Source organism: Ictidomys tridecemlineatus, chromosome 1, assembly GCF_052094955.1.
Source record: "Ictidomys tridecemlineatus isolate mIctTri1 chromosome 1, mIctTri1.hap1, whole genome shotgun sequence".
Taxonomy (NCBI): domain Eukaryota; kingdom Metazoa; phylum Chordata; class Mammalia; order Rodentia; family Sciuridae; genus Ictidomys; species Ictidomys tridecemlineatus.
Window position 1 is genome coordinate 154,750,737 of NC_135477.1, and position 15,763 is coordinate 154,766,499.

The window sequence follows — 15,763 nt, forward strand, 5'->3', positions numbered from 1 at the left end:
GAACACCACAAAAAGAAGAGATGAAGTAGGAAATAACAATATTTACCTGGCAAATCAAAAGAGGCCTTGGTTATAATTTTTAGGTCTTCTGTTAAAAATGAAGGAAAGTTAAAGAAGTGAGTATAACAGAGACCAAAATTCTGGAGATGAGGGGGAAATGAACTAAAGTTGAAAAGAAAAATTTTAAATGAGAACTAAATTGGCCACTTCATAGTGAATGCACAGCACCCCCAAACACACACACACACACACACACACACACACACACACACACACAGAGAGAGAGAGAGAGAGAGAGAGAGAGAGAGAGAGAGAGAGAGAGAGAGAGAGAGTGTAATGGAATGAAATTTTAAGAAAAAATATAAGATTGGAGGTGAAAAACAAAATAATGCAAAAACTCTATACCAATAGGAGACAAAAACATATCAAGAACAACAATAGCAAAAGCTTCAGATTTCCCTTATACTAACATTATAGAAGATAGTTTGTCCAGGATTTCTAATTTTAGAAACCTATTTTGGGAGGTTTCTGGGAAACAAAAATAATCCAGCTCTTTATTTGCTCTAGCCCTAAAAGGCCTAACCTGCTATTGGCATGAATAAGCTGAGCTCATAGGCTCATTGGTTCCCCCACCCCACCCAGAGAAATGAGGGAACTCTACAATTTGAAGAAAATCCTCACCCTTAGTACTTGTTCATATACACAGGGCTGTGGGCCCATCTAACATGAAAACTGACAAACACTCTGGCCCTTGAACCCTGGGAACTACTGAGTAATGCAGACTCCAAGGATGGGCTCCTATAGTCAGTGATGTAGAGGTGGGCAAGAGTCCATATCTCTAAGGGGTTTTCTTACAACCTATTGGAGCAGAGCAGGCATGATCTGCTTGCAGAATCTGTGATTTCTTCTGGGAATTGAAGGCAAACACCATTATACCTTATAATGCCCCAGCACTGCTGGATTCTTCTGTCACTTGAATTTTCAAAAAGCACTTCTCCTTCACTGTCATTATTCTAAATAACCATTTCAAGAGATAGTGTTCTGTGGACCTCTACTCAAAATAACTATCCAACAGGCACAACACATGTATTCCTGATGAGAATTTCCATCCCATTCTAATTATCACTATCCTGACACCATTTGATCAGGGTAAACTTCCACCATTCTGTAAGGAGAGTTGATTCTGTGTTTTGAAGTTGTAAGACCTGCAGTGGTTTCTGATCCAGCACACAGAGTTACTACAATGGGACTCTTCTCCAAGGTGTGTGCCCTGAGGATTTTATTGTAATCCCCAGGAGACTTTCTATAAGCACCAGTGTGTTGGAAATATGAACAAATCTCCAAATGCCTCTCAGCTGAGATTGTTTACCATCCCTGGTATGGCTGCTGATTTGTGATTTTAGATTGCAGCCTGCTTAGAGCTTCAAACAACACATTTCAATGAAAGTACCATGACTTTTTAATCTTTGTCAGACCACAGGTCCAAGCTGCAGCTACCCAGAGCTCTCAGCAGATCTGGTCTCAGATTATTTTTAAAACCCATATTAATTCTTCTTTTGGGTGCCTCCTAACTATTGTTTTGTGCCATGGTTTCATCTGATAGAAGTTGAAATAGGAACATATGTTTTTTCAGTTATCCCAGGAAAAAAGCCTCTGTGAGGTAACCAGAGTGAAAAAGATCCTGCACTCACAGTCTAATTCTGCCTAGGATTTTGGGCAGTATTTTTAACATTGTTTGAAAACCATGCAAAAATCCAAGTCTCTCCTTTGCTGAAAATGTTGTATTTGAGTTGAAAGGAATCTATATTAGCTTCCTATTATCTCTCTAAAATAAGATCTTTTTTTATACAATTAAGAAGATCTTGCTGCTATAACTTTTATATGTTTGAAAGATTTAAGGCAGTATTTTAATACACTATATGAGGAATCATTTTGCCATAATGGTTTATCAAGAATAACCAAATTGCTAAAAATCAGTGCTGAAGAGGCTGGGGTTATGGCTCAGCAGTAGAGCACTCACCACGCATGTGCAAGGCCCTGGGTTCAATCCTCAGCACCACATAAAAATAAATAAAAGTTATTGTGTACAACTACAAAAATAAATATTAAGAAAAATCAGTGCTGAATATTCCATGTGTTTTCTTTAATTCATTCTTTGTTGGTGGTTATCAATTAGTTCTATAACTCTATAAATGTGACTTGCAGTGCTAAAATTCAAGTTCATATATCATGTGTGCATTCTGATTCATACACTGGCATTAATTGGAAGGAGTTGGAAAGCTGGATCATATTCCTAGAATCTAAACAAATCTTCATAATGCTTTCCAGTGTAAAAGTCTTAATTTTCAGTCTGGCAGTCTAGGATTGGACTTTCCTGCACATCCCGAACTGCACTTATTATTTGAATATTTGAAAAATGTCATTCTGACTGGGGGCATCTGAAATGCCAATGCAGTTTTGAATGGTATTTCCTTAAATTCTAGTGGGAATTTTGTAATTCCTGATTTAAGAACTGTGTATCTCTTGCTTTTTTCCATTTTTTAATTGGGATAGTGACATACTCCTCAGCCTTCGAGAGGAGAGATTCACTACTTGTGCTCTGCTACTTTTTCCTGCAGTGTATTTCTTCAATTAATGCATTTCTTTTTTTAAAAAAAAGCCATGGATTCTGTATTTCATCTCATCACTGGTTCTCTGTCATGGCTTTCCAGCATTTCCACAGAGCCTGACTTATTCATTATGCAGCCATGCACCAGTTTTTCTGGCTCCATCCACCAGTTCTTCTGGCTCAAATCTCTGAAAATACTCAGTCATTAAATAGTGCCTTCCTTCTATGGAATTCCAAGACTTTCTTCAATGAAGATGTTTGCATACTCTACTCAAATGCAGTGTTTTCCTTTGTCCACATTAATTGTAGACACATTTTTGTTCCAAATTTCTCTTCCTTGAAAATAAAATTTTCATGAAATAAGTGCTTTACTGACACATATTAATTTTTGGAAGATTCTATGACTCAAATTAAACAATTCCAAGCATATTTTCTTTCTACTTGACGTGACACATTTGTAAGTCTCTATCACATCAAATGTCATATTTTGACATCCAGTATTTAACCCTCCCAGGCTGCAGTTGTGGCTTAGTGATAAGAGTGTTTGCCTTGCATGTGTGAAACCCAGGATTTGATTAAGCATCACATAAAAATAAATCAATCAAATAAATGAATCATGTCCAACCACAAGAAAATTTTTTAAAAAAATTAAATTTAACCCTCCTATGTCTAAAATTTCAAATCTATATAACATCAAGTTCCAGCCTCAAAAGAGTTTTGATTATTTTCTACTGTGTTCTTAGTTTTGTTGGGGGAATGCACACATTGCTAGTTAAGCACTGATGTGAGATGCTTTGAATATATGTGTATCAGTGACTGTTGTCAGAGAACACATTTCCTCTTTCATTTTTCCTGGTTTTATCCCATGGGTAGCTAGATGGAGAGAAGAGCTCAGCTTCATTTGGGCTACATAAGATCATGACTCATAAGGAAATATAGTTTCACTAAATGTAATGATCTAATCTCCAATTCAAAGACTGCACAATTGTAAATATGGGGATGTGCAAAGAGTGATGATAATATCTATATGTAACTCATTTTTGTCATTATTATTACCAGAATGATTCTGAGCAACATCAGGAGATGTGTGCTGCTTCTGAATCTGTTGAGATCTATATAAGCACAAAAGAGGGAATAAGTAAACTTGGAAAAGGTAAGAACCACATAGAATACTAAATACATTGGAAAGAATATGTCCAAGAAATATGAGCACTGGTATATACTAATTGTGCAAGACATGTGCATATTAAATAAGTAGTAATGTTTAAGAAAAAATTGTAAAAAGTGGAGTCTCTCTGTAGGTTTCAGCCACAGGTTAAATTGGATGTATAGATAAAGGTACTGAACTGTGAGTTGCATTTGAGACATGCTTTTATCACAGGTAAATTTAAATAAGGAAAAGGCCTAAAAAAGAGGAAATGAAGACTGATGAAGGTAGTGAGTACACATCGTCAAAACGAATAAAAGTAAAAAAAAACCAGTGATACTCAGGAGAGGGTAGGAAATCCCAACAATATGTGAGAAGAAAAAAGAATAGGGTTTTCAAAATGTGGGAAGAATTTGGGTGTTTCCAGTTCCAAAGTTGAATGATGGAGAGGATTTAACTTTTCCACCCTTCCTGACTTACTCACAGTTGGGAATGAATTGAGCACTGAAGACCTGCTCCCACAGAGCTAAGTTCACTTTTCTTAAATGATTAGGCAGGTGTACAATTTAATGACATGCAACATGTTGCTACTCACTAGGGCAAAATTTTAGGGCAGGAACAGCAAATGGTTTAGTTGAAAGGATTTGGAATTATTACTGGGCATTTTCCAAATCCACAGGTATCTAAAATTAACTTTGGAAAGCTTAAAGATTCTTCTAAACTTTATTTTGAGGGAAGAATCCAGAGCTACATTCAAATTAACCTAGAGGAATTAAAAGCTGACAAATCTCACACTGACACTCTGCAACTTTTAGGAAACATCTCTTAGTGACCATGTTCAAAAACTTGTTCTGACTCAGTAGGTTGTAGCTTCTATATGTTCATTATAGTCTAAGGTGATTCAAATGATCCTGATCTGTAGAAAAAATGATTTGGAGCTGTGCATTGGATATTTTTTGGGAACTATGCAAGAAACACTATCAGTTCCTACATTTAAAGACACAACCAGATCAAGTGCAAGCACAAATCTTGCTTTTCATTCAGAGAATGTCTCTTGATATGTAGGAGGGACCCAAAGACTAAGGTGAAGAGAAGATATTTCTTAGATAAATCTGTCACATTGACAGGATGCAAGGTGTGGCAAAGAGCCACACATAAAATGTAAAATGTAAGGAGACAAGCTCCCACTTCCATGGGTTCCTTTGGGAAAGCTAAAGGGATGAGAATGTGAGGAAGGTAAAATAGAATTTAGCAAGGAATTATGAGGAGCAGGAGAGAATTCTCGTCAGTTTGTCTGTTTCAACTCAAAATCTCAAGCAGTCATGATAGGAATCAGTTACAACTGGAAGAATCTGAGTAACCTGCAGCTACCCATTTCCCCCTCCATCTACATCCAGAGGCATCACAGTGTGTGAGGCATCCATATGTCTCATTCAGATGAGCCGTGTTGTATTTTTGAAGCATCCATTGCTTTAAAGGATGCTAATATTTCCATATTTACTATTCTCATTATCATCCTTAATATTGTTGATTTCATTATTTTATTGGTGCTTTGTGAGAAACCATGTCCCTGGACATTCCAGGAACGCACCATATGGCTGAGATAAATTCTGAATTCTAGAAAGCAAATGTTGTGATCATGTGGAACTTGCATGCAATTACTTAAAAAGCTGTCAAGATAAACCACACGAGACTCATTTTACAACCAGAAAACTTTTATGAAGTTTTCTCCTCCAACACCAAAACAATACTCTTCTTGTATCAACAAATTTCTTTGAAACACACCAGTCTATTGATATCTGATAATTCTGAAAACTTTCAGAACACTTTCCTTTTTGGAAAAGTGACTAGTATTGCCTAGTCCAAACACTTTAGCTTTACTGTATATTTTTTTTCAATGGATGAGGAATCACTGTCTTCCCAGGATAGGGCAAAAAGAAAGTAATTATTGATTAAACAAGGGATTCTGGGAAAAGAAGGTACACCAGTTTTTCACATAAGTGAGCAATATGTGTATTACCTTTTATTCTAAACACACATATCTGGGCTAATTAGCTCAGAAAACTCACTCTGATGTGCACATAAGTATATCTTCTCCTGAAAACTCATTGAAACATTGGATTTGTTAATTATGAGCCAACTGAGGGACAGGAAGTATGCTTACAATAAAATGGATAAAATGATTCTGATAGGGTTCACTCAAGATATGTGCTGCCACATTTTAAACTCAGTTTCCTTATTACACTTTTCAGGGTCCTTTTTTTCCTCTTCTGAAAACAGATCACTGTGCTCTTCAACATTCTGCATCTCTAGCATTCTATTAAAGACCATTGAAAAAGTGATTTTACCACTGGAAACTTAACTGCAAGTTTTCTGAAACCTATATTCCTGATTCTGATTCAGTACATTTGAGTCTTCTGTCATTGCTCAACAAAAAGCCCCCAAATGAAAGAGGATTCCTAAAACTAAAGTAGTCTTCACCAATGCTAACTACCAGGACTAGGGTCCATATTCATTTAGTGTGTAATGAGGGTAGTTTTGTTATATTCAGATTTTTGGAAAGTAATTAATTTTAATTATGTATATATATATGACAGCAGAATGCATTTTGATGCATTCTACACAATTGCAGTACAACTTCACATTTCTATGGTTGTACACAGTGTAGTGTCACCATATATATACAGTACCTAGGGTAATAATGTCCCTCTATTCCGCCATCTTTCCTGCCCCCACATACCCTCTGCCCTCCTCTTTGCATATTCAGATTTATTTGAGCATCATCTCAATCTCTTTTCAGTTTGTCGGGATTTATATGATTCCTGCAAGGTAAAATTCATCTTCTATGTTTATTTTACATTATTAAGTGCATGCTGGATGGGATCAAATCTAAAATGTATATTATATCTTTTCTCCAAAAACATCAAGCCTATGAACAAAATCGAAGAAAAAAAAGTAAAATTGACGATGCAAACATGGAACTTCAATATAGGTAACTTTTGTGGTACAACTTTTCTAGAAAGCATATAATAAAACCTTTGAAAGGATAACAAACTATTCGCACATTATATATATATATATATATATATATATATATATATATATATATATATATATATATACACTCCACAATGGTTGTGATTATTGCCACAACATGTGGATGTTGATGCTTGATCCATTTTTCAAAATATTTTTGTAAATTCATGAGGAAAATATATTAAAAAGTGCTTATATCATACTTATCTCTAAAATTATATTTTCTAAACTGCAGTCATTACAGTGGTTAGTTGAAATATGAGGCTGATTTTCTTTCTTCCCTAAATTTAAAAGGAGATTAAAGGGGAAGAGCTAGAACTGAGATGCCTGAGAGAATGAAGATAAGGCTTATGCTTGAATCTAGGAGGTCAGTTTCAGCCTGTGACATAGGAGAAACCCATTGAAAAGAGAATGTCAACTCTACTATGACAACTTGTGTATGGACTAATTCCAAGACCTTGTAGTTTGTTTCATGCTTTACTTTTGTTTGTGCCCTTCACCATTAATGTGATCAGTCTATAACAAGAAAGGATGCAATGTATAATGATATGTAATTTATTTTACTCCTTTTCTATAAAATGAATCTATTATTACTGGAGAAACTTCTTTTCAGGAATTTGGACTAAGTGATCTAAATCAAAAATAAACTTACACATAGCAATAAGAGATTTCTCATATTCCTATGACATGGTTTGTTTATGTTTTTCTCAATGCTTGGCATTGAAATGGATTATTTTGCATGCTGGGCAGTTGATCTCCCATTGATCCTCTCCCACAAACTTTTCTGATAGTCCTGTGGGTTTTGTAAATCCAATTTCAGAAAATTTCACACCAGGCTTCTAAATGAGTTCTCTCAACAGAGGAAGATTTTGCTTCAGGAGAAACTACTTGCTAAATGAAAGCAACATTCACAGTTCCTGCACTGTATTAAGCATCTCATTTGTAAATGTGAATAACAGAATCTCAAATTACTCAGACCCACCTTCTGTCTTTGTTCATTTAGTTAAAATTGATTCTATACATCTCACTGAAATTTTTCTACTCTCTATATTTTGAGAAAAATGCCATCCAATCAGGATGCATCAATTTTCTAGTGTACTGTTGCCTTCTCATTATTCATCTCCATTTCATGCACATGCCACTCAAGGTCACCTGCATATTGCATTGAAGTTGGTTCTGCTATTTATGCATATACTGCATATATGACCATTGGCCCACTTTAACACAAGGAAGCCCAAGCATCTTAACTTCTCCAGGAGTCTTTCATAATACAAATTTTGTCTCACTGTGTATTTGATCCCTCTCTCTGCCTGCAATATCCTCTGGCCATTCTCCTTGCCAATCCCTATATAGTCAGACAAGCATGTCCCATTTAAACCCTGTGTCTATGTATAGCCTTCCATTTTTTCAGCATTTCCTCTGTCTAGTGGATATCCTCACTTTGAAGTCTTCTTTCATCGTTTTCTCTAGAAAAATCTTTACCCCTGGTCCCTAGTTTCACCTCTAGCTCTTATCACAAATTCAACTATAGGTAAAAATAAATAAACCTGTTGACAGTAACATGATATAAAAGCAGTTCCCTCAAGTTCAGTAACTGATGAACTGGCTAGGAAACTGAATACTTTACAGCTCATGTGTTTATTACCCCATACCAAAGTTGTAATATGTCTAAAGTAGTCCCAAGGAAAAGCAAAAACAGTTTATGTCAGGAATAAGAGGTATAATCATGGACATGATGACAGAGGCAATTTTAATAGAAAAAAATATGAAAAAAAGGGAAATTAAAAAGAAAAACAATATGGAATTCATTTTATTAAGGTGTAAATGTGATCATTTATCTGGGACAAAATTAAGTACAAAGGATTTTTAAATTTTAATAACTGAGCAAAGAGTAAACAGTGTGATGATTTTGGTTTACATGGAAATTTAATTTTTTTCTATAAAATTTTTATTCAAGTTGAATGGATCAAGTTGTGAGTTATTATAGGCATCATACATGGTGAATACCTAGTGTCTCCCCCAGTGGTTTTCTGAGGTATTGGACCAGTAAAATTACTCTTCAATGATGTCAGTATAAATGGGGTTCAGAGGCACACATTCATAATTGCAGGTATTTGAGAGGCTGAGGCAGGCCCCTGCAGGGTTTCCAGTAAACCTTGGACTTTACAGACACTCTGTCTCCCAATATAAATACTTGGGATCTGAAGTCAGCATTATAGTATTTGCCAAGGATACACATGTTTTGGGGTAAAATACACAGGCCCACACACCAGCAATAAAAATTTCACATACGACATACATTCTCCTAAAGTAAAACTTCAATAAAAATATAACTGGGAAAATAAAATTATAAGATTATTCATACTCTTCCTTTTTATTTGGATAATTTGTATTTCACATGAATTTTTTAAGAGGTTTATCTGTAAATTTGTCAACAGAGCCACATTTGGACAGATCGTCCAATGCAGAACAGAAGAGTTTTCATGATATTGATGATACTGCACATCGCCAGCAAAAGGTAGGCACATGTGTCAATTTAAATTCCTGGTCATTTCTTTTCTTTCTTTTTTTTTGCTTCCAGACATTAAACTAGGCCAATTGAAATAACTAACTACAATACTCTTTGGGAATCCAAACATAGTAATTAAATATTTAAGTACAGAGAAGTTAACTGGTCAGCTAAAACTAAAAAAAAAAAAAAATTAAAGAAATCAATCCAACTATTAATTATATTTACCTTATCTATTTAGTTGTGTTTAGACCTAATTCTTTGGATGCAATTTTGGGGAAATCATGAAATTTTGAAGGTCTTTTCCTCTGTTCTCCTGTTGTATGTGTTAGTAGGTGGTTCATTTCCATGTACTTGAAAGGATTTCTATTCCATAGACTCATGTGGGTACTTGTAGTGTGCAAGTTTCTCTTTGGGATGTTTCCTGGGCAGTATTTACATCTGAGTATCAGAGCTGAAAATGAGCATATTTTATAGGCTACTTTCACTCACAAGTATCACTGTAAGGGGAGAGTATCACGGGGCCACCATCACCCTACTCATAAGATGTAAGCCATCTGAGAAAAAGAAGGTCTGAAATAACTAGTAAAGAAATAAGAGCCAGAGCTAAAAATTAAGTTTGAAAGGTGAAGCAGAGCTCTTAAATGGATCCCCAATTTCAGTGGAGCTGCAGCTGAGCAACTGGAAAATGTCTCCAGTTCTTCATTTAAGGGAGAGTGTATCAAAGGCAGGGATAAGTTTTCAGAAAGAGGAAAAGTGTGTGTGTGTGTGTGTGTGTGTGTGTGTGAGTGTGTGTGTGTGTGTGTGTGTGTGTGTGTGTGTGTGTGTGTACTAGGGATTGAACTCAGGGCTGCAAGACCACTAAGCCACATTCCCCCACCCTATTTTGTATTTGATTTAGAGACAGAGTCTGAGTTGCTTAGTACCTTACTCTTTGCTGAGACTGCCTTTGCATTCATAATCCTCCTGCTCAGCCTTCTGTGTCACTGGAATTACAGGCATACACCACCACACCTGGAAACAGGAGGGATGTTATTTTTTGGTGTGGTAGGTGTCTTGCAGCAAAGAGGTTGATTAGCATAGTGGCCACACCCAACTCTGGCTGTGTGGCTGTGTAACCTCACCTGGTCAACCCATCTCCAGTGCAGTGCTGAACCTGATGGAACTGTGTAAGAAGTCACAGGTTGGGGCCAGTCTCTCAAACCAGCAAGATTGCTGATGGAAATTCCCAGATACCAGAATTTTCCTACCCAATGGATTTTATGTCTATTTGATTCTCGTAAAGTGCATGGCTGGTTCCTGTCAGGAGAGAGTAAACTCCAAAAACCATCACAGCATAAAGAAAAACATGTATTCACTGTACATAAAATCTATGTTTTAAATTATCTCTAGAACAGCAATAAATGAAGAAATGGAGTAGGAAATAACAAGGTTGACCTCCAAAAACACCTGCCTTGGTTAAGATACAATTATTGGAATATATTTTTAATAGGAAGTAGAGTGAAAGTGGTGGGACTAAAGAGAGACAGAATAGGAGAAGAGGAGAAAGGGCAATAAAAATTAGAAATGAAAGGATTTAAAGTGAGAATAAAATTTGTCTCTGGGTACCAATCTCCCCCCCAAATAGAATGAAACTCTCATTAAAAAAAAGAGAGAAAATTGAAATAACATGGAAAACAAATACAAATAGCAGGCCAAAAAATAATGAACAATAACAGCAAGAGTTTGAGACTCCCTAATGTTAACACAGTAGAAAAAAAAGATATTTCTGTCCAGGATTTCTAAATCTAGCCACACATAACTTTGGGGGTTTCTGGGAATCAAATATTATCCAACACTATCTTTATTTGCTCTAGCTGCAAAAGGCCTAACCTGATATTTGCATGAATAAGCTGAGCCCCTCTGCTCCTTTGTCTCCCACCACACTCAGAGAATACTGAGGAAATTTAGCAATTTCAAGAAAACCCTCATCCTCAGTACTTGTTCATGACTCAGACAAGTGGGTCTATCTAATTTGGGAACTTCCTGACAAACACTCTGGTTCATGGAGCCTAGGGACTAGTATGTAATGCAGACCACCTGATTGATTCCTGTAGCCAGTGGTCTAGAGATGAGCAAGATTCCATGTCACTGAGTAGTTTCCTGGCAACCTATTGGAGCATGGCAGTCATAGTCTGCTTGCAGAATCTTTTGGAAACTGAAGGAAAATATCATTGCACCTAACAATGCCCCAGCACTGCTGTATTCTTCTGTCACTTAAATTCTCAAAACACACTCTCCTTCACTATCATTATTCTAAATACTTATTTAAAGATGCAGTGCTCTGTGGACTTCTACTCAAGTAACTGTCCAACAAGCATTACACATGTATTGCTGATGAGAATTTTCAGCCCATTCCTGACTATCACTATCCTGAAAACATATGATGAGGGTGAACCTCCACCATTTTGGGCGGAGAGTTGGCTATGAATCTGGGAAGTTCAAGATAAGCAGTGGTTTCTGATCTCACCCACAGAATTACTACAAGGGGACCCTTGTCAAAGTTGTCTGCTCTCAGAATTTTATTGTAATACCCAGAAGGGTGTCTACAAGTATCAGCATGGTGATAACATAGACAAGAACTTGAAATGCCTCTCAAGCCAGCTGAGTGGCTTGACCCTATCTGCTCATGTGTGTCTGCACATGTGTGTTGTTCTGTAGAAGGACAATTTTTCTACCAGAAATAACCTTGGCACTTGCTTTCACAAAGCTTCAAACACCGTTCAATGAAAGTGCCAAGAACTCTTCATCCTTAGGCAGACCACAGGACCAAAGTCTAGCTTCCCAGAGCCATCAGATCTGTCTCAGTTCTCTTTTACACCTACCTTAATACTTGTGTGGGTGTCTCAATAACCAAAGTTTATGAAAGAGTTCCATCTTATAAAAGTTAAAAAAAAAATGAAGGTTTTTTTCTGAAATCTTGCAGTGCCATTCTGCCTACGCAATTTGGCAGTATTTTGAATTCTGGTTGATAGCTCTGAGAAAATTCAACTACCTTGTTTGCTGAAAATGTGGCATTTGAATTGAGAGGATTATACATTAGTTTCCTATTTTTCACTAAAGTATTTTCCTTTGTATAATTAAGGAGATTTGCTGTTGCAACTTTTATGTTAGAACATTTAGGGCACTGAATTCATATAAAATATTGGGATTTATAAATAACTAATCTGCTCAAAATCAGTGACAAGTATCTTTTTTATATACATTTTCCCCTTGATGGATATTAGAGTTAGTTCCATAACTTTATAATTGTGATAACAATGCTAAAACATTGACATTAAAAAGTTACATGTACATGCTGGTTTTGGTACATTGGCATTCAAATCAAGGAGTGGAAAAACTAGGTCATATGACAGTTATATTCTTAGAATCTGGAGGATTCTACATATTGCTTTTCAGTGTGGAAATCTTAATTTTTCAGTCTAGATGTGTAAAATTATATTATAAATGAATCGTGTCCAACCACAAGCAAAAAAATATAATTTAAAAAAATTTAACCCTCCTATGTTTAAAATGTCAAATCTGTATAACATCAAAAGAGTTTTGTTGGGGAATACACACATTGCTAGTTAAGCACTGATGTGAGATGCTTTGAATATATGTATAAGTGCTTGTTGTCAGAGAACACATTTCCTCTTTCCTTTTTTCCTGGTTTTGCCCCATGGGTAGCTAGATGAAGAGAAGAGCTCACCTTCATCTGGGCTGCATAAGATCGAATCTTATAAGGAAATATTATTTCACTAAATATAATAATCTAATCTCCAATTCCAAGCACAGCACAATTGGAAATATGGTGATGTGCAAAGAGTGATGATAATATCTATATGTAACTCATTTTTGTCATTACCAGGGTGATTCTGAGCAACTTCAGGAGATGTGTGCTGCTTCTGAATCTGTTGAGATCAATGCAATCACACAAAAGGGAATAAGTGAACTTGGAAAAGGTAAGAACCACATAGAAGACTAAATACATTGGAAAGAATATGTCCAAGAAATATGAGCACTGGTATATACTAATTGTGCAAGACATGTGCATATTAAATAAGTAGTAAAGTTTAAGAAAAAAATGTAAGAAGTGGAGTCTCTCAGTAGGTTTCAGCCACAGGATAAATTGGATGTATAGATAAAGGTACTGAACTATGAGTTGCATTTGAGACATGCTTTTATCACAAGTAAATTTAAATAAGGAAAAGGCCTAAAAAAGAGGGAATAAAGACTGGTGAAGGTAATGAGTACACATCATCAAAACAAATAAAAGTAAAAAAGAACCAGTGGTACTCAGGAGAGGGTAGGAAATCCCAACAACATGTAAGAAGGAAAAAGAACAGGGTTTTTAAAGTGTGAGAAGAATTTCCAGTTCCAAAGTTGAATGATGGAGAGGGTACAATTTTTCCATCCTCCCTGACTTACTCACAGGTGGGAATGAATTGAGCACTGAAGACCTGCTCCCACAGAGCTAAGTTCACTTTTCTTAAATGATTAGGCAGGTGTACAAGTTAATGACATGCAACATGTTGCTACTCACTAGGGCAAAATTTTAGGGCAGAAACAGCAATGGTTTAGTTGAAAGGACTAGGAATTATAATTGAGCACTTTCCAAATCCACAGGTATCTAAAATTAACTTTGGAAAGCTTAAAGATTCTTCTAAACTTTATTTTGAGGGAAGAATCCAGAGCTTCATTCAAATTAACCTAAAGAAATTAGAAGCTGACAAATTTCACACTGACACTCTGCAACTGTTAGGAATCATCTTTTGGTGACCATGTTCAAAATCTTGTTCTGACTCAGCAGGTCATAGCTTCTATATGTTCATTATAGTCTAAGGTGATTCAAATGATCCTGATCTGTAGAAAAAATGATTTGGAGCTGTGCATTGGATATTTTTTGGGAACTATGCAAGAAACACTATCAGTTCCTACATTTAAAGACACAACCAGATCAAGTGCAAGCACAAATCTTGCTTTTCATTCGGAGCATGTCTCTTGAGACATGGGAGGGACCCAAAGACTAAGGTGAAGAGAAGATATTTCTAAGATAAATCTGTCACATTGACAGGCTGCAAGGTGTGGCAAAGAGCCACACATAAAATGTAAAATGTAAGGAGACAAGCTCCCACTTCTGTGGGTTCCTTTGGAAAAACTAAAGGGATGGGAATGTGAGGAAGGTAACATGGAATTTAGCAAGGAAATATGAGGAACATGACAATTGAGCAAAGTGTAAACAGTGTGATGACTTTTGTTTACATGGAAATTTAATTTTTTTTCCTGTAAAACTTTAATCAAGTTGAATGGATGAAGTTGTGAGTTATTATAGGCATTGCACATGGTGAATACCTATCATCTCCCTAAATAGTTTTCTGAGGTATTGGACCAGAAAAATTATGCTTCAATGATGTCAGTATGCATGGGGTTCAGAGGCATACATCCATAATTGCAGGTACTTCAGAGGCTGAGGCAAACCCCTACAGGTTTTCCAGCAAACCATGGACTTTACAGACACCCTCTCTCCCAATATAAATATTTGGAATCTGAGCATTATAAATACAAGCATTATAGTATTTGCCAAGGATACATGTTTTGGGTTAAAATACATAAGCCCACACACAAGCAGCAATAAAAATTTCACATATGACATATATTCTCCTATAATAGAACTTCACTTAAAAATATAACTGGGAAAATAAAATTATATAATTATTAGTACTCTTCCTTTTTATTTGTATAATGTATCTTTCACATGAATTTTTTAAGTAGTTTATCTGTATATTTGTCAGCAGAGTCACATGTGGGCGGATCATCTGACACAGAACAGAAGAGGCTTCTGATATGGATGATATGGATGATACTGCACATAGCCAGCAAAAGGTAGGCATATGTGTCAATTTAAATTCCTGGTCATTTCTTTTTCTTGCTTCTAGACATTAAACTAGGCCAACTGAAATGACCTACTACAATACTCTTGACAATCCAAACATAGTAATTAAATATTTAAGTACAGAGAAGTTAACTGGTCATCAATATCAAAATACCTTTAGCAATCAAGGTGGATGCCAGATAAACTTTATGCAAGCAATTGCACTAATATTTTCCAATAATGTTCGCATTTTCATCTATGTGAAAGCCTTAAATGGTGAATGATAAATTGGAGAATATCATATCAGTTGAAACTAGGAACATGCATAAATGCAATGACCGCTGAACACATTCATGTAAAAATAGCTTCATTCCCAAAGGCTCAGTGTTTAATTTCACATTAGCTGTCACCCATGACAAGGTTAAAGATGTTTTTCTCCATGAATTCCTGTGTCTTTACTAAAGAAGATACCAGACTCAAATGAGACACAAAACTGCCTGTTAATGGAAAATGATTCAGGATGGGTACTTTTCTGTTAATATACATACAATTTCTATTGATTTTATGTCA

General features: G+C 35.9%; 1 protein-coding gene and 1 pseudogene across 2 annotated transcripts in view; one reads left to right on the plus strand and one right to left on the minus strand.

Moving 5' to 3' along the window:
* The window catches only part of LOC120885658 (vesicle-trafficking protein SEC22b pseudogene), a 168,910-nt pseudogene that overhangs the window by 25,213 nt on the left and 127,934 nt on the right, over nucleotides 1-15,763 (minus strand). The window lies entirely within an intron of this gene.
* LOC144377833 (uncharacterized) overlaps nucleotides 1-15,763 on the plus strand; it is a 37,350-nt gene that overhangs the window by 18,434 nt on the left and 3,153 nt on the right. Inside the window, exons 8-13 of the mRNA XM_078050187.1 lie at nucleotides 3,668-3,761; nucleotides 6,556-6,584; nucleotides 6,684-6,747; nucleotides 9,230-9,309; nucleotides 13,190-13,283; nucleotides 15,117-15,204. Coding sequence (XP_077906313.1) covers nucleotides 3,668-3,761; nucleotides 6,556-6,584; nucleotides 6,684-6,747; nucleotides 9,230-9,309; nucleotides 13,190-13,283; nucleotides 15,117-15,204 — 449 coding nt within the window. The remainder of the gene's footprint in view (nucleotides 1-3,667; nucleotides 3,762-6,555; nucleotides 6,585-6,683; nucleotides 6,748-9,229; nucleotides 9,310-13,189; nucleotides 13,284-15,116; nucleotides 15,205-15,763) is intronic.